The 18,302-nt window shown below is 49.3% G+C and overlaps 1 protein-coding gene across 7 annotated transcripts in view; it reads left to right on the forward strand.

Moving 5' to 3' along the window:
* The window catches only part of TXNRD2 (thioredoxin reductase 2), a 51,328-nt gene that overhangs the window by 1,709 nt on the left and 31,317 nt on the right, over positions 1-18,302 (forward strand). For 5 of the 7 annotated variants that reach the window (XM_043559372.1, XM_043559379.1, XM_043559375.1 and 2 more), the window contains exons 2-8: positions 2,466-2,534; positions 9,935-9,991; positions 10,337-10,481; positions 11,097-11,171; positions 13,009-13,087; positions 13,647-13,709; positions 18,017-18,087. In XM_043559372.1, coding sequence (XP_043415307.1) covers positions 2,466-2,534; positions 9,935-9,991; positions 10,337-10,481; positions 11,097-11,171; positions 13,009-13,087; positions 13,647-13,709; positions 18,017-18,087 — 559 coding nt within the window. Of the gene's footprint in view, positions 1-357; positions 565-2,465; positions 2,535-9,934; positions 9,992-10,336; positions 10,482-11,096; positions 11,172-13,008; positions 13,088-13,646; positions 13,710-18,016; positions 18,088-18,302 lie in introns of those variants that run through there. The other 2 variants (XM_043559376.1, XM_043559374.1) reach the window with 2 other exon arrangements.

An 18,302-nucleotide genomic window follows, 5' to 3' on the forward strand; every position in this document is an offset into this window, starting at 1 on the left:
TGCCCTCCCAGAGCAGTGCACCATTCATTCAGCCTTGTCAAACTTGCTGGGGGCCAGGCCTCTGGTTCAGAGGGGGAGCAGAAAATTAAAGGACAATGGACTCAGAACAAATTGGAGACAGACCTTTCTGGGGCTGAGCCCTGAACGTGCAGTGGGGAAAGGAAGGCTATGAGACTGTCCAGGGCACCAGAGTGCACAGGTGTGTTCCAGGTAACCCCCACAGAGCAGTACCCACCTCATCCGCCCTACAGGCCCTTGAGGGTCCTTCCCCCTGGCAGGGTATCCCAACCCCCCTACATGTTTAAAGGAAGATTTCCTACACTTACAGAAAGTTCCACTGCTGACCTCTTTCACAGGTTTATCAGACTGAGAGGCTCCTGGGTGTGCACAGCAGGCAGGGAGAGCAAACCAAGGATAAGCCCGCAATCTACACAGCCAGTTGGTTGCCCTGCCCTCTGCCTGATAGCAGGCAAAGGGGACACAGTGTGGGGCTGGGGACACCAGGAGCTTGAAGGGACCTGTTCTGTCAGCAGGAAGGACCAGCACCAGCACCTGCAATGGAAGGTAGGGGTGTTCTCCTGGGCAAAATCTTAGTGTTTCCCCTCCCCCTGTTCACCACGGGGCAGCTGGAGAGACGCTGCCCTGCCCAGCAGGCGTGTGCTCATCGCAGCCCAGCAGTAGCTTGTCTCCAGCCAGCAGTCTGTCCTCAGCTCTTTGGGCTCATATCAAAGCCACCAGAATATCTGACAAAGTTTAGGCCTCTTTAGAGCCCTTGAGTTGAATTTGGAGTTAGGTTCACTGTGGACTGGCTGTTTGAACCAAGTTGTGGCTCCCTTCGATCCCATGTGCCCCTCTCACACATTACAGGTGCCCTCAAATGCCACCTGCTGGACAGAACCCGGGGTGGGCCTGGCTTTGGGGTGGGTGCAGTGGAGCGTCCCCACAGGACAGTCTGGTAGCAGGGCACCATCCAAGCACCTGGACACAAGCTCCTGGTGGTGACTCCCCTAACTTCACCAGCTGCAAGCCAGGGCCTCCTCTAGGCTCAACTGAGCTCCTGTGTCCTTGCAAAGCATAGGTTCTAGACCCCTGTCTGTGGGACATCTACAAAGCCAGGGTCCCTGAGGGATGTGGTCCTCAGGAGTATTCTCTACAGCCTTGCCCACCAGAAAGGTCAAGGTGGCCACAAAGGTAGGTGCAGTGTTTTCACTTCTCAGGTTCCAGTGTGACCAGCTGCGCTGGCCTTGGGTGGCAGACCCTTATTTGATCACAGGATCCTGTGCTTCACCCAGGAGCAGTGGCCAGCTCTAGACATTCTGAAAGCAGTCTGACCTCCTCTGCCTTTCAACATACTAATAATTTTCTGTTATTTCTTCCTTTCTCTATAGGGAGTAGGCCAGTGCCTGGTGCCGGGCCTCTCCATCTTGGGCCCTGTGTCAGAGCTTTGACCAGCCGGCCACACCTAAGGACACACCTACTCTCACCTACCCCTGACTCACTCCTTTGCTCACCACGACCCCCACTTCTGACTGTCCCTTGCTTGCTTTCCATGCCAGCAGTTTGCATAAGAGGGACAGATAATGTCTTCCGCAGGGCAGGAAAGATGTGAGCGGCCCTCTGTGCCGGGCGTGGGAGTGGGCTGTGTGTTGCCTCCAAGGTGACGCCATGGTAAGCCCAAAAGGCATTTTAGAGTCACTTCTCCCCCAAGGCCCACAGTGCACTAGGCACTTTGAGAGGCCAGGGTGTGCTGCCCGATGCAGGGATTGCTTTTTATATTTTTCCTCACTCAGAACAAAAGGTGACTGTTACAGCCGAAAGACACACTCAAGAAAAGTGTTCTTGTCTTTCGTTTTTGTAATTTTTGGGGTAATTTTTATTTTTGAGAGAGTGTGAGCAGGGGAGGGGCAGAGAGAGAGGCAGACAGAGGATCCAAAGTGGGCTCTGTGCTGACAAGCTGACAACACAGATCCCAACGTGGGGCTTGAACTCACAAACCACAAGATCATGACCTAAGCTGAAGTTGGACGCTCAACTGACTGAGCCACCCAGGTGCCCCCCAAGAAGAGTGTTTTAATCCCATGTCTGGCTTAGAATATTGGGTGACGTGTAAGTTCAGAGCAGTTCTGAAGCAGAGCAGAGCAGTTCTGGAGCATGAAGTTCAGAGCAACTTCTTCTTGACCTGATTGTTGTTGCAAAGGCAATTACACACCTTTCACCAACCTCACCTGGCATTGCTTGGTTTCAGGATTTGTGCTGATGATGGATACCATTGTTGCCTTCTGCCTCGATGTGTGATGCATTATCACCCCAGACCATCACAGGATGGGGGCTCCAATCCTATAAAACAGATCTCATACCACATTTAACTGGGCAGTGCTGTTTGCCCTTTGGAAATCACATGGTATCTTATGGGATCCATATCCCAGACTTGTCCTGACCCTTCTTCTCACCTCTCCTTTCTCCAGCAGGGAGGCAGGACTACAATCTCCTGGTGATTGGCGGGGGATCTGGCGGCTTGGCTTGTGCCAAGGAAGGTATGTGTCCAGTGCCCTGTATCCTGCCAGTGTGGCGGGGGCTCCAAGCTTTCAGGGATGCCTGGAGAGGGCTGCATTGTTCTCGTAGCTAGGTGGAGATGCACCCTGAGTGGCCATGCACAGAATGCATTATCTCTGTAGCTGGCCTGCTGGTCTCTGGGGTCCTACATCCTGCAGGGTCACCCCAAGAGCCTCATCATTTTGCCCTGCTCCCTGCCGCTCCCGAGTTGTCTGTGCAACTCCCAGCAGCCAGGATGACACCCAGGTCTGAGCCTGCCCTCTTGGGCTGCAGCCCAAGGCCTCATGGGAGCTGTCCCCACCCATCTGACATGTCTCCCACCACCCACACCCTTGCTCACTCTTCTGCTACAGCCCCTGGCTGCCTCACTGCTTCCCGAAGGTCTTTCTGGTCTTGCGCCTCACCCTGGCTGTCTGCCTGGCCTGGTCTGGCCTGGTCTTCACCAGCCTGGTTAGCTGTGGGGCTCACTCATCTTCCTTCAGTCTTTGCTGCCAAGGGTAGAATTACCCCCTTCTACACACATCTGGTCCCTGCTCCCGGCTCCACTGTCCTCGTTCTTAGCCCTGGCACTGTCCCACAGAGATCATGGTTTGTTCTGCTGTCCGTGTCTAACCAGATGGGTCTGGGCACCCCGGGGTGCTCAGTAAAGATGTGTTGAATGAAAGGGCTGGACCCAGAGGCATCCAGAGACCTCGTGTTGCAGTTTACCACTAATCTGGATGCGGAACAGATGGCCACCATTTCACTGGGGGCTCTGCTCTCTGCTTTAGGAGTGCCTGGCAGTCTGCTTGTCTGTCTAAATGATAAGGAGGCAGGTGAGGCAGATGTGGATGCGGGAGAGGGGAAGACAAGAGAGAAATGGTGCCCAAAACATGAAGAGTTGAGCAGCCACCCTGACCATTTAATTACAGCTCTCTGATATCAGATCCTGGGTTTTAGAATCACAGTTGGCATAAAGGAAATTTGCTGTCCACTGCTCTTGCTCTGAGGGGCAGAGGAGGGTGCTGGCCTGCAGTGGAGGGCAGGAACCTTGGAAGTCTCCCAGCTGATATGGGGGCCCACAGAGGGACACGAGGTCCTCATCCCATTGAACCACAGAGCCACCCCAAGAAACAGTGCATACAGACAGTTGTCCCAGTGGTGTGTCTTATAGCAGAAGAAAGCCCTGGATGTCGTGTCCACTCTAGTGTCTTATCTGTAGAGGCACATCTCTGTTAACCCACAACACTTCCCAGGTCTGTCTTTGCCTTTCTCAACAGTGGCATCTCTCCCTGTGGATGATTGTGCTTTTCTATAGCTTTACTGAAATATAATTGACTTAAACCATACATATTTACAGTGGACAACTTGATATGCTTTGACATACATACACACCTGTGAAGCCAAGTACCGCAGTCAAGCTAGTGAACATGTCCGTCCCCCCCGTATTAGCTTGCCGGGGTTGCCGTCACAAAGAACCACAGGCTGCATGGCTTAAGCAGCAGAAATGTATTTCCTCACTGGAGCCTGGAAGTCTGAGATGAAGGTGCCAGCAGGGTTGTTTCTTCTGAGTCCTCTGTCCTTGGCTTATAGATGGCTGTCATTTCTCTGTGTCCTCACATGGTCTTTCCTCCGTGTGTCTATGTCCTAATCTCATCTTTTTATATGGACACCAGTCAGATTGGAGTAGGTAGGGCCCACCCTATGATCTCAATTCTAACCTCTATAAAGACCTTGTCTTCAAATAAGGTCACATGCCAAAGTTCTGGAGGTTTGGGCTCCAACATGAATTTTGACGGGACATGACTCAGCTCATAACAAACCCCAAAGTTTCCTCAAACCTTGGGAACCCCTTCCTGCTGCTCCCTCTCTGCTGCATCCCCAGACAGCCAATGATCTGCTTTCTCTCACTACAGATTAGTTTGCATTTTCTAAAATCTTGTTATACAAGATGAGATCATGCAGCATGTATTCTTACTTCTCTGGCTTTTTTTCACATAGCATAATTATTTTGAGACTGATCTGTGATGCTGTGTGCATCTAGAGTTCATTCCTTTTTATTACTGATTAGTATTCTGTTGTTTGCATGCACCACATGATGTTGGGCCAGTCACCTATAGGTGGACATTTAGGGTATTTGCAGTTTGGGGCTATTGTGAATGGTGCTGCTGTGAACATTTGGGTTTGTGTCTTGGTGTGGATGCATGTTTTCAATTCTCTGAGATAAATGTAGAACAGGTAGGTCATGTAGTATATCTCTTCTTTAGGTATTTTTTCATTTATTGCCACAGTCTTTCGTAGTCTTCAACGCACAGGTCTCCACATCTTTCATCAGATTTATCATGAAGTGTTTCATATGTTTTCTAACAGCTTTTTGAGATTAAGTCATATACCATACTATTCATTCATTTAAATTGCATAATTCAGGGGCGCCTTGGTGGCTCAGTCAGTTAAACATCTGACTCTTGATCTCGGCTCAGGCCTTGATCTCAGGGTCATGAGTTTAAGCCCTGCTTTGGACTCTGTGTTGGGTGGGAAGCCTACTTAAAAAACACAAAAATGCAAAATTCAGTAATTTTTAGTATATTCACAGAGTTTTACAACTATCACTGTATCAATCATAGAAATTTTCACCACCCTCCAAAATTATTCTGTATCCATTAGCAGCCAGTCCTCAGCCCCAGGCAACCACTAATCCACCTTCTGTTTGTGTGTATTTGCCTATTCTGGATATTTCATATAAATATGTGGTCTTTTGTCTTTGTATCTTCCACTTACCGTAATGTTTTCAGCACTCATCCACCACACAGCATATGCTAATGCCGTATTCCTTTCAGTGGCTAAATACCATTCCACTGCATGGACAGATCACATTTTATTATCCACTTGTCCATTGCTGGACATTTGGGTTGTTTCTACCTTTTTGGCTTTTGTGAATAATGGTACTGCGAACATTTGTGTGCATATTTTTGTGTGGATCTGTTTTCCTGTCTCTTGGGTAGATACCTAGGAGTAGAATTGCGGAGTTGTGTGGTTTGACCTTTTGAGGAAATGCCAGACTATTGTCCAAAGTGGCTGTATCATTTTATATTCCCACCAGCGATGCAGGAAGGTTCAGATTTCTCCACATCCTCTCTAGCATGTGTTATCTTTTTTATTATAGTCTCCTAAGTAGGTGCTCAAATGGTACCTCCTTGTGGTTCGTCTGTGTTTTCCTAACGATTAATGACATGGATCATCTTTTCATGTGTTTATTGTCTATTTGCATATCTATGAGTAAATGTCTATTCACAAGTTTTGCCCACTTTTTTTTTAAAGATTTTATTCTTAAAACAAATTTTTTAATGTTTATTATTTATTTTTGAGAGACAGAGTATGAGCAGGGGAGGAGCAGAGAGAGAGGGAGGCACAGAATCCATAGCAGGCTCTGGGGTCTGAGTTGTCAGCACAGAGCCTTACGTGGGGCTTGAATCCATGAACTGTGAGATTATGACCTGAGCCAAAGTCAGACGCTGAACCTACTGAGCCACCCAGGTGCCTCCTATGTTACATATTCATACATAAATATATTCTGGTTACTAGACCCTTATCAGGTATATGATTTGCCAATACTTTTTTCCATTCCATGGATTATCTTTTCACTTTCTTGCAGCACATTTTAAATTTTGATGCAAGTCCGGTTTATTTCTTATTTATTTTGTTGCTATGCTTTTGGTATTTGAGAAACAGTGGTCTTACCCAAGCTCACAAAGGTGTATGCCTGTGTTTTCCTCTAAGACTTGTACATTTTCAGCTCTGACACTTAGGCCTTTGGTCCATTTTGAGTTCATGTATACATAGGGTGCGAGGTAGCTGCTTTGGGGTTTGCAGTAGACACCTTGAACTTGTCACAGTCTGCCTGCAAGTGATATTGTCCCACTTCACATGTAGTACGAAAACCTTAGTATGGTAACATGCTTCCCTTACTCCCTCCCGAGCCTTTATCCTATGTGGTCATATGTTTTACTTTTACATGTTATAAGCCCCATAACACATTGCTATGTTTTTGTTTAAACCATTACCTTCAAAAAAGATTAAACTAATGAGGAAAAAATCTTACAGATCTGCCCGTGTAGTCACCATTTCTGGTGTACTCTTTCCTTTGTACAGATCCGAGTTTCCATCTGCCATCATTTTGCTTCTACCCTAAGGATGTCAGTGAACATTTCTTGTGATGTGGCTCTAAGAGTAATTAATTCTTCAAGCTTTTGTATATCTGAAGACATCTTTATCTTGCCTTTAGTTTTTAAAGATATTTTCTCTGGGTGGAGAATTCAAGGAAGATAGAGTGTTTGTTTGTTTTTTCTTTTAGTACTTTAGAGACATTGTCCTTCTGGCTTCTCACTTGCATTATTTCTTTTTTTTGTTATTAGAGAGAGAGAGAGAGAGAGAGAGAGAGAGAGGACACAAACACAAACAGGCCCCATGCTCAGCCTGACACAGTGCTCAATCCCATGACCCTGGGATCATGACCTGAGCCAAATCAAGAGTGGGACACTCAACCAACTGAGCCACCCAGCAGCCCTCACTTGTATTGTTTCTGATGTCATCTGCTGCCTCTTTATCTCTGTGTTCTTTCATTGTGTGTCTTTTTTCCTCTGGTGGTTTTCAGGATTTTCTCTTTTCATTGGTTTTTAGCAATTTAATGAGGGTGTGCCCTGGTGTAGTTCTCAATTATTTTTCTGCTAGACTTCACTTAGCTTCTTGGGTCCATGGATTTATAATTCTCATCAAGTTGTGAGAATTTTCAATCATTATTTCTCCAGGTAATTTTCCTGTTCTTCCTCCTCTCCTTCACTATGGGAGACTTTAATCACACATATATTAGGCTGTTCAAAGTTGCCCCTCAGCTCCTGGGTGCTCTCTTCACTTTGGAGAGTTTCTATTCCTGTGTTTCCAAGTTCACTAATAAAAGAGTCTGCAAAGTCTAATCTACCATTAATCCCACCCAATATATTTTTTATCTCTTTTATTGTAATCTTCATCTCTATAAATCCGACCTGGGTCCTTTTGCATATCTTCCGTGTTGCTCCTTAACTTTTTGAACATGGGGAATACAGTTACAGTACTCATTTTACTTTTTTTCTAATTCTGACAACTGTGTCAGTTTTTGGTCGGTTTCCATTAACTGATCTTTTCTCTCTTACGGCTTGTATTTTCCTGCTCCTTTGCATGCCTGATGGTTTTCTATTGAATTTCCCTTGCTGGCTTCTAGATATTTTTAGATTCCTAGATACAGTTTTGAGCATGTTCTGGAGTTTGATTCCTTTGCATCTTCCACTTAAGATTTATTAGGCGAGGGACACCTGGGTGGCTCAGTCAGTTAAGCGTCCGACTTCAGCTCAGGTCATGATCTTGCAGTTTGTGAGTTCAAGACCCGCATCGGACTCTGAGCTGACAGTGCTGAGCCTGGAGCCTGCTTTGGATTCTGTGTCTCCCTCTCTCTCTGACCCTTCCCCTGCTTGTGCTCTTTCTCTCTCTCTCAAAAATAAATAAATAAACATTAAAAAAATTTTAGGTGGCTTAGTCGGTTAAGCTTCTGACTTAGGCTCAGGTCATGATCTCACGGTCTGTGAGTTCGAGCCCCGTGTCAGGCTCTGTGCTGACAGCTCAGATCCTGGAGCCTGCTTTGGATTCTGTATCTCCCTCTCTGTCTGCCCTTCCCCCATTCAGTCTCTCTCTCTCAAATAAATGAAACATTTAAAAAAATTTAAAAAAAAATTTTTTTTTAAATTTATTAGGCAGGTCCAGAGCTGTGCCCAATCATTTCCAGTGACTGGGATCTGACCTTAATACTTTTCACAGCTCCCCAGGAATCATGTGTTTTGTCCAGTTTACCTTCTGGGAACAGGCAGTATTCCCAGCCCTGCATGATCACTGTCTCCTCTGGTCTTTCTGGATGATTCTTTCCTGGCCTCAGGTAAATTCCTCACACACATGCACTGATCAGATGTCTGGGGTTCTGTGCAGCTCTCTGCTCTCTGGTTCTCTGTCCCGGAAGCTCTGGCTGCCTCAGTCTCCCCAGGCTCCCAGCCTCTCTCCTCAGCCGTTGAATCTGGTGGGCTCTGCCTGTGCTGCATCCTGAAGACTCTCCAACTGTGAGGCTCACCTCGTTTGTTTCCTATCTTCCAAGAATCACTCTTCTTAGAAGAGTAATGTTTGGTTTCTTGAAACCCTTATTTTATGTATTCCGTCTGGAGTTTTGGTTGTCTTGGATGGGAGGGTACATCCGGTCCCTGTTGCTCCATTGTGTCAGATGGGGGAGACAGACGTAGGCATGTTTGAAGAGTCCCCCTTGTTTTTAATTTTTTTTTTAATGTTTAGTTATTTTTGAGAGAGAAACAGAGCACAAGAAGGGAAGGGGCAGAGAGAGAGGGAGACACAGAATCTGAAGCAGGCAAAGAGTCCCCCTTGTTTTTAAAACAAGCACTGCGATCGCATCACTGATCAGTTGAGCAAAATGGGTTTTTTACATGAAGGCTTCTAAAACTTTGTTCTGATCTTGGTTGATAGCCATGAATTGAGTACATTCTGTAGTATGTGAAACACTCATGAGTCACGATGTTTAAGTCGGGCATGCCCTCAGTCAAGTCCAATGCCCAGGCTGGCGATGCAATTCCCCAAGTAAGCCAAGGGGAAGCCCTTCAATTATCCCTGGCTAATTGGTAACAGGGTCAGAACCTAGGATTGGTGGCCCTGGGATGAATCTGCTCACAGCCAGTGGGGAAAGCCAGGAGACTCCAGACAGAAGGTGCAGTTGGAGCCCAGGTCTCCCTCCCACTTTGGGGCCTGGCTGATCCCGGACCTGCCATTTGACCTTCCATTTTCTCACCCTGAGAATGAGGTAGCAAATAGCCACAAGGGTAGACCTTGGGTAGAAGCCTCCCATGGTGTCCAGTGGAGAAGAGAGGAGATGAATGAGTCTACTGGGTAGGTCTGGGGAGAGAGCCAGGGGAAGCTCCAAGTCTGGGGCCTCTCCCAGGAGGTGGATACTCCTGTGATGCGTGTAAGTATGCTCTGGGTGGGCACCAGGCTCATGCTGAATGTCTGGGCCTGGAGCCAGGTGCGGCAGAAGACAAGGGAGGGCTGTGGTGGGCATATGAGGAAGGGTGGGCATCCCACTGGGTCCTGGCACTAGGGTGGGTGGTGTGAAGGCTGCAGTCAAGAAGAGGCCCGAGGGTTCCCATTTATGGGCAGCACAGCTGTGTGGCAGCTGACAGGTGGGGAGATCTGGGTGTGGAGCTGGTGGGAAGTTGCTGGTCCTGGTCTTTCCCTGCCGTTTTCTGGTGGTCATGGGCCCCTAGGGTCCCCAGCCCCAGCCCCGAAGCAGCTGCCCATCTGCTCGCTCTTTTTGTCTTTCCAGCCGCTCAGCTGGGAATGAAGGTGGCCGTGGTAGACTATGTGGAGCCTTCCCCCCGAGGTAGGTAGCCCTGGATGGGAGCCGTGTGTCCTGGGGAAGAGGGAGGAAGGGTGCCTGGTTCATGCACGGAGGGTGGCTGAGCCTAGAGCCAGTCACCCACTGCTAGTTGGCATCTCTGGCACAGGTCCTGTTTCTCCAGTAAGTCACCATTAATGTAAAGTTCCTCGTTCTTATTTAAAAATGAATCTGACTATAATCATAGAGAGTAAATTCACAGGGCAGTGTTCACCTGGAGCGTGTCTGAGTTGCAAACAATGACTTCAAGGAATCCTACACAACTGTAGAACAGGAGAGACTTCTAGTCCCCTGAATACAAATCTAAACATGCTCTTCCCAACATGCCAGGCACCAGGTGGGGCCTAGGCGGCACGTGTGTGAACGTTGGCTGCATCCCCAAGAAGCTGATACACCAGGCAGCGCTGCTGGGGGGTATGATCCGTGACGCTCCCCACTACGGCTGGGATGTGGCCCAGCCGGTCCTGCATGACTGGTGAGGAGCCCTGCCCACTCCCAGTGCTTGTCCGCTGCTCATGGGGGAGGTTGACTGCTCCATTAACCCTCACGGAAGCGTGCTATCAGAGAGGGGCCCTCACTGGGAACAGATCTGTGCCCCACCCCTTGACATTTGGCAAAGTCTAGAGACATTTTTGGTTATCACCACTGGTGGGGGGGGGTGCTGCTGCACCTATGGGGTGCTGCTAAAGGCCCTATGGTGCACAGGACACCCTCACAAAGGTTGATCTGGCCCCAAATACCACTGGTGCAGGGTGAGAAACTGATTCAGGTTCCACAGGTGGCACCTGGTCTGCTCTGAGCTGCACATAGGCCCCTCTGTGGTTCTCAGATGACCTAGACTCAGGGCCACTGCTGTGTCCTGGTGGCTGTGGCCCAAAGCCCCTGTTTTTCCTGAGTCCAAAGTCCCACAGCCCCAAACCCAGGACAGAGACAGTGGCCGTGGGGATAGATGTCACATTTCCCACCTTTAGAATCACTTTGTTTCTTAGTATTTCTGCTAACCCACTATTTGCATCTGATCGTCTGTTGTGGGACTCTATAGTTATTGCTTCTGTTGTGGTTTTTAACGTCTCTTGTTGTGTGTTAATAGGAGGAAAATGGCAGAAGCTGTTCAGAATTATGTGAAATCCCTGAACTGGGGGCACCGGGTCCAGCTTCAGGATAGGTACTGAGGCCTCCTCAGGCCCTCCCGGCCCTCTCTGGGTCATTTCATACCTTGTCAAGCACTTAACTCCTCAAAGGCTCAGCAGTGATAAGATGAGAAGTCCCTGCCCATGGGGTGGGGGTGCACACACGAGAAGCAGATGGGGTGAGTGCCCTGTGAGCAGAAGGCCACCCTGCAAGCTGGCACCTGCAGAACGTGGAGTAGCAGGGAGTGGGGGGCATGTTGGCAGGATAGCTGGAGCCCAGGGCTGCACCAAGGAGGAGGCATGCTCGGAGCTGGGGCTAGGGAGAACAATGGCCAGAGTGTGGGAGCATAGAGAGGGCCATCCCAGACGCCAGCACCTTCCTCGAGGCAGGTGACCTTTCTCCTGTCAGGGTGGACCGCTGTTATGTGGAAGGAGCCCCATGAGCCCCATGTTTCCCAGGCCCCACTCTGTGAAGTCCACAACTCACCTCTCATCTCCAAGGCTCCCACACCCTGAACCCCACACCTTACCACCCACCTCCTGGCTCTCTAGGCGTACATGAAGGCACCTGCTGTTGCGTGCTGAAGCATATGTCCAACATGATCATTCTAGCCTGGGACAAAGTCCCATCAACCCTTTGGGGTCCCCCAACCAAGATGCCGAGATTTCTTCCACCAAAGGATCCTCCCTGAGGAGCCACTACCAGACGGAGAGGTGCCCCAAACTGCACTTGACTCTGGCTAGGCTTTGCTCCTGGCCCTGTAGCTCTTCCCTGTGCCCATGCAGGTCATGGAGGGGACAGTGTTCCCTCAGAGGTCTGGTGGCTCTCATCTGAGCTCTATTTGCTTGGCTCCAAGGAGTCTTCCTGGGCCTGTACAGTAGGCAGCTATTTTGTACCCATGAAACCCAAGACACCTGAGCTGGAGAAGCTGGCCCACCTGCCCATCCTGGGCATCCCCAGTGATCCCCCCCACCAGGGAGCTGAGCTGTATCCTGTTGTTTTTCCTCTGTGTGGGGCTCAGTATCCCCCAGTGCAGTTTGCTGGAAGCATAGGGCTCTGCCATCCATCCTGCTGGCCCTGGGCAGCAACCAGGCAAGTGCCAAACAGGCCTGACCCCAGGGCAGCTCTAGAGGTGCCCACAGATGGAAGCCGGTGCAGAACTTCTGTCTGTATCCTATGGCTATTGCTGAGCTGTGGGGGTGAGTGAGGACTTGCTTCTTACAGCTCAGGCAGCATATGGAGGCATGGGGCTTGATTGTGGGGAGGACATAAAGTCCAGGAGGTGATAAAGCCTTCCCAAATGTGCCAAGAACCCACCACTACAGGGTGGCCTTCATTATTAGAAGATGTGGATCATTTCTACACACCATGCACCTGACCACCCTTATGTCCTCATCAGACTTGTTTTCCAGCCTCACTATCCCCTAGAGGGATGTAAGAGTGTAAGAGTAATGTCTTTCTAGTGGGCACCCTTCCTTGTCAGCAGGAGGTTGGTCATTTGGATGGCGGGGATAACTGGGTGCACATGGGGGCCTCTGTTCCCTGCCGGAAAGTGCCCAGGTGACAAGGATGGACCCTAGGGAGGCTCAGCCACTTCTGTCATCACACACACCAGGGCTCTACTTGGGCTCTCAGAACCATGCTGGCTTCTGTCCAGCAGTTCCAGGGATCTATGGTCCAGGGGACCCTTGGGGAGACGACAGCTACCCTTCTCCCCCTTCATGCTTCCCAGTGCTGTCTGCCCCACCTGAGCTGTGGGCAGGGGGCTGTGGGTCCGAGCTAGGCTTTTACCCATCTGCTCCCTGTTTAATCCCATAAGTGACACTTAACTTACGGAGGAAATATTTGACAATCTTATTTTTATTTTGCAGAAAAGTCAAGTACTTTAACATCAAGGCCAGCTTTGTCAATGAGCACACGATTTGCGGTGTCACTAAAGGTGGGAAAGAGGTGAGTGCCCAGCTCTCCTGAGTGGCTCCTCTCAGGCAGTCCTGACCCTTCCAAAGACCTGGGGTGCCGACTCCAGCTTCATTCAACCCCAGTGATGTTCGCAGTAATAAGTGCTGCTGGAATTGATAGCAGATCTCTCTGAGGCTGGTTGTCACTCTCCATAAACAATGAAACAGACCACTGAGATGCATGTTGTGCTAGGCTGCCTGCTGTGCTGGGCGATAGGGTGGGTGGTCACACCCTTGCAGAATTTTGTGGGGATTGGAGGAGACGAGACACCTGTAGGGTGCTCTGTAAACTGGGGGTGGGGGGGTGGTGTTTGGAGTTACAATGTCTCCCTGCCCTCTTCTGTTGCACCCCCTCCTGGCTTGAGTACCCTTGACAGGCTCCCAGCTCCAAGGGACCTCTGAGCTCCTGGCTGGAGGGTCCACACTGCAGGGCAGCAACTGTAATTAGAAAGTGTGGGTCTCTGCCAGGGGTACCTGTGGGCAGTCGAGCCCTCTGCATCTGTGTGCCACAGTACATCTGTGTGACCACAACTTCCTTGATTTCTTCTCAGACTTTGCTTTCCGCGGAGCATATCGTCATTGCTACTGGAGGGCGGCCAAGGTACCCCACCCACGTGAGTGTCCCCAGCACACAGCCTTCCCTGCCACCCTGGGCACGTTCATGGTCTCTCAGCTCATGCTTTCCACACCAGCAGCATCCCCATTCTTTCTTTTCTTAAAGAAATTAGTTTTTCTATATTCACTGTGGTCACTTTTTCTTTCTTTCTTTCTTTTTTTTTTTTTTCAGTTTTAAAGTTTATTTGTTTTGAGAGGGAGAGAGGGTGTGCACACACGTGAGCAGAGGAGGGGCAGAGAGAGAGAGGGAGAGAGAATCCCAAGCAGCCTCCGTGCTGCCATTGCAGAGCCTGATGGAGGGCTTGAACCCGTGAACTGCGAGATCATGACCTGAGCTGAAACCAAGAGTCAGACGCTTAATCAACTGAACCGACTAAGCCACCCAGGCATCCCTGTTTCTAATTCTTTCTCATGTCCATTCTACAGGAGCAGGTCAGCAGGGACCCAGTACTGCTGAATCCTAAGAACAACTGTCACTTCACTCTTCCGGTGGCTCTGAGACACCACCGCACCTGGTCTTCTTTATCTTGCTTTGCTGATTCTTCCTTTTCTCTTCAGCCTCAAAATGTTGGAACATCCAGGACTTTAGCCTTTTCTTCCTTCCCCTACCCCAAATCTTGCTTTTAATTGACATAAAATTTATACACCATAAAATGTACCCTTTTAAAGGGTACGATTCAGGGAGTTTTAGTATATTCACAGTTGTGCAGCCGTCAGTCTCCACTACCTAATTCCAGAACATTTTCACCCCCAAAATGAAACCTTGTACCATTAGCAGTCACTGCCCATTCCCTGCCTCTCCAACCCCTGGCAACCACTAGTCTGCTTTCTGTCCCTATGGATTTGCCCACTCTGGACATTTCACATAAATGGAATCAGACATGTGGCCTTTGTGACCTGCTTCCTGCACTCAGCAGAATGTTTCCAAGATTCCACATTGTAGCATGTGTTAAAACTTCATTTCTCTTTATGCCTGAGTAATGATCCATTGTGTGGGTAGACATATTTTGTTTATCCACTTGTCCACTGATGGACATCTGAATTGTTTCCACTTTGAGTTGTTGTGAATAATGCTGCTGTGAACATTTAGGTACAAGTTTTTCTGTGAACTTAAGTTTTCACTTCTCTTGGCTATATACCTAGGAATGGAGTCGATGGTCAGTTTTTACTTTTTGAGGAACCACCAGACTGTTTTCCAAAGCAGCTACACCATTTTACATTCACCCACCAATAACATGTAAAGGTCATACTATACTTTCTTGTTTCTTCACATTTTGTAATTTTTTTATTGAAAAATGAATATTTCAAATATAATAATGTGTTAACTCTGGAAGTCAGAATCTCTCTCCACTGTAGGATTTTGTTTATTGCTATTGTTTGTCAGGTGGTTTTCTGAACTGATTTTGTAAAATCTATATTCTTTGTCATGGGAGGCCACTAACGTCTCTGCTCAGTTAGCTTAGTGGTCAGCTAGTAACTAGACAGAGGTTTCCTTAAACACCTGGAGAAAACACACAGTCTTTGCTGAGGGGTTTGTAGGCATTTGGGGGCACGCTTTTGACATTTAGCCAGGTACCAGAAACTCTGCCTTAGCCCTCACTACCTACTTGTGCTGGGCCTCAAGGCCAGCCAGAGGTGAGAGTTCAGGCTGTCTCAGGCCTTTGGTGTGTGCACAGCCCAGTGCCTACACCTGGCCTTCTAGGTCCCCAGGAATACGTGGGACCTTTTCAAAGCTCTAATGGACGTCTCATTCCTTGGCTTTTCCTTTTAAACTTTTGGGTAGTATGTTGTTTGCTTCAGCTGTTATCCATCACCTCAGGCAGCTGTGCCATTACATCACTGGGAAGATCCTCCTCAGAGAGAGCTTTCGACCCTGGGCAAGGTCAAGAGAGGTGGAAGATAAGCCTCTTGAGTGGGGTCTTCTGGGGAAGCCCCAGCCAGGTCCAACCATGACTCTGGGAAGGAGCTTTGGAAGGCCTCTGGCTCTGTTCTGCTCTCCAGTACGTTTTTAAAGTCACTCTTCATTTCTCAGGGTTGCTGCTGAGCTGAGAGATGGGGCTAGCGTCAGTTAAAACTCCACCAAACTCACTGTTCTTACCAAGTCTCATCCATTTTTCTTGACTAAATGTTCCCTGTGTTGGGGCCTGAGTGGGTCAGTCGGTTAAGCGTCCGACTTCAGATCAGGTCATGATCTCACGGTTCGTGAGTTCGAGCCCCGCATTGGGCTCTGGGCTGATAGCTCAGAGTCTGGAGCCTGCTTCGGATTCTGTGTCTCCCTCTGTCTGCCCCTCTGCTGCTTGCACTCCGTCTCTCGCATTGTCTCGAAATAAATAAATGTTAAAAAATTTTTTTTTTTTAAAGTCCCCTATGTTGCCACAAGCCTTTGGTTAATTTCAATGGTTCTCAAAAAGTTGAATTTTACTCTTTTTTTTTAATATTAATTTATTTTTTTTTAGTTCTGGCTGGTTTTTTTTTAAATTTTTTTTTTTAACGTTTATTTTTGAGACAGAGAGAGACAGAGCATGAGCGGGGGAGGGTCAGAGGAAGGGAGACACAGAATCCGAAACAGGCTCGAGGCTCTGAGCTGTCAGCACAGAGCCCGCACAGAGCCTGATGCGGGGCTCGAACTCACGGACCACGAGATCATGACCTGAGCCGAAGTCGGCCGCTTAACCGACTGAGCCACCCAGGCGCCCCAAGTTCTGGCTGTTTTTATGGAGGGGTGAACTTTGGGAGGTCCTCAGTCCACCATTTTTTGCCAGCATCCCCTCCTGGCCCCGTCTTACTTGAGGGTGCTTCTCTGCCTTCACCCCCACAAGGAAGGTGGAGCTAGTGGAGAGGGGGATGGGAAGCAGGAAGCGGTTTGGCTGAGGTCACAACCACATGGGTCTCACAGGGGAACCTGGGAACCAGGTGGCACAAGCCCTGAGCCTCCACATGGGCTGTGGTGAAGTTAATGAGGCCAGTGGATTTCCCGGGCATGGAGGCTGCTTCTGCCTCCTAGTTAGGACAGAGCACAGATGGAGGAGGAACAAGGGAGTGGTTCTGTTTCTCCTCAGATGCTTAAATCCTAAGCCTCTACTTTTAGTTCTATGCTTTCTCTGGAAATGGGGAACAGAGGGGGCACAGAGGGAAATGTACACCTCCAGTCCTCAGAGGCTACCATGCCTCCCTTCCAGCTGTCAGGCCCTCAAGAGCAGCCTCCAGAGGGGACAGGTGGCTTGTGCACAGAGGTGGCCCTCGGGCAGATTATGTGGCTCTGTAGGGTGGCAGGGTGCTATTGTACAAGGTAGCTACAACAGACGGGAAAGGTGGGTGACCCTTAGTGACCCCCACACCCATCAGCCAAGCCCACATTGGTTCTGCTTAAAGCCCCTGAAGGCCACAGTCAGCTCCCAGGAGCTGGGCAGTCATCTCAGGCAAACCTTCATATGTGCCAGGGTGCCCTGCAGAGGCAACAGGCCTGGGCCCACCATGCTGGACCTCAGCTGGGCAGCCACCATGTCTCCATTCGCTCAGAGGAGGATAGAGCAGGAGCTGTCCGGTGCAGGGGGAGTCAGCTCAGTGGCCACTCCACCCTCCCATCACCCACCTCCACCACACCCTCCCTGGGTGCCTGCCAAGACTTGCTTATGTTTTAGGCCCTTTGATTTCCAGACCTTTCAGTTTTCTTTGCACAACCCCGAGAAATTCCTGACTTTATTTTTATTGCCGATTGGAATCATAAACTGTTTGCAGTCTGCTTCCTCTCCACCAGCACATCTTACTCTTCTTACTCTCATGGGCTGCTGAGAGGACGCTGGTCCTTGTGTCTCCCCAGTCTGCTTGGCAGTCCCTCTTGGGCTCCTCTGGGATTCAGGAGAGTCTGTACAATTCCCAGGCTCCTCAAGAGTGCCCAATAGCATCCAGCCTTCAGCCTTGTGCCTTTGGAGCCAGCCTGTCCCTTCATGCCCTGACTCACTCTGCTCCTCACCTGCCCTCCTCTCAGCCCGGGTCTGGATCAAGGGGAAGGCCCTGGAGAGCAGGGAGAGCCATACCCCAGCTCCCCAGCCACCTCATACAGCCAAGGTGTGCTGGGGTGCTTTGCCCAGTAGTGGATGGCACACTGAGTCAGATATAGCCTGGTCACCTGTCCCTAGAGGCTAAACCTGAAGAAAAGTCTGTGGAGCAAGGAAGTGCACCCATGTGTGAGCCGGGGTGGTTCTGGTTGAGTTGCATCTACAAAATGGTCATCCTCTTTGGGGGAAGTCTCTAGGAATAGGCTAGGTGATGCTCTTCTCACACTGATCCTTTTTTTCCTGGGTAGATCGAAGGTGCCTTGGAATATGGAATTACAAGTGATGACATCTTCTGGCTGAAGGAGTCCCCTGGAAAAACGTAAGACCTGGCATGGGCCTTAGTGGAAATCCTCTTGTTCACAGTTGCAAACATCAGGGCCATTTAGAACCATATGTTAGTCCTGTCTCTCTAGTGCATTCTTTCTTATCTACTGGAAAGAAGGAAAGGGAACATGGTTCTTGTGCCCCTTGGTGGGGCTGTTGACATACTGCATCCTGTGACTGTCTTAGAAGTGATGACACAAGTATTACAAA

The sequence above is a fragment of the Prionailurus bengalensis genome, chromosome D3 (assembly GCF_016509475.1).
Source record: "Prionailurus bengalensis isolate Pbe53 chromosome D3, Fcat_Pben_1.1_paternal_pri, whole genome shotgun sequence".
Taxonomy (NCBI): Eukaryota; Metazoa; Chordata; class Mammalia; order Carnivora; family Felidae; genus Prionailurus; species Prionailurus bengalensis.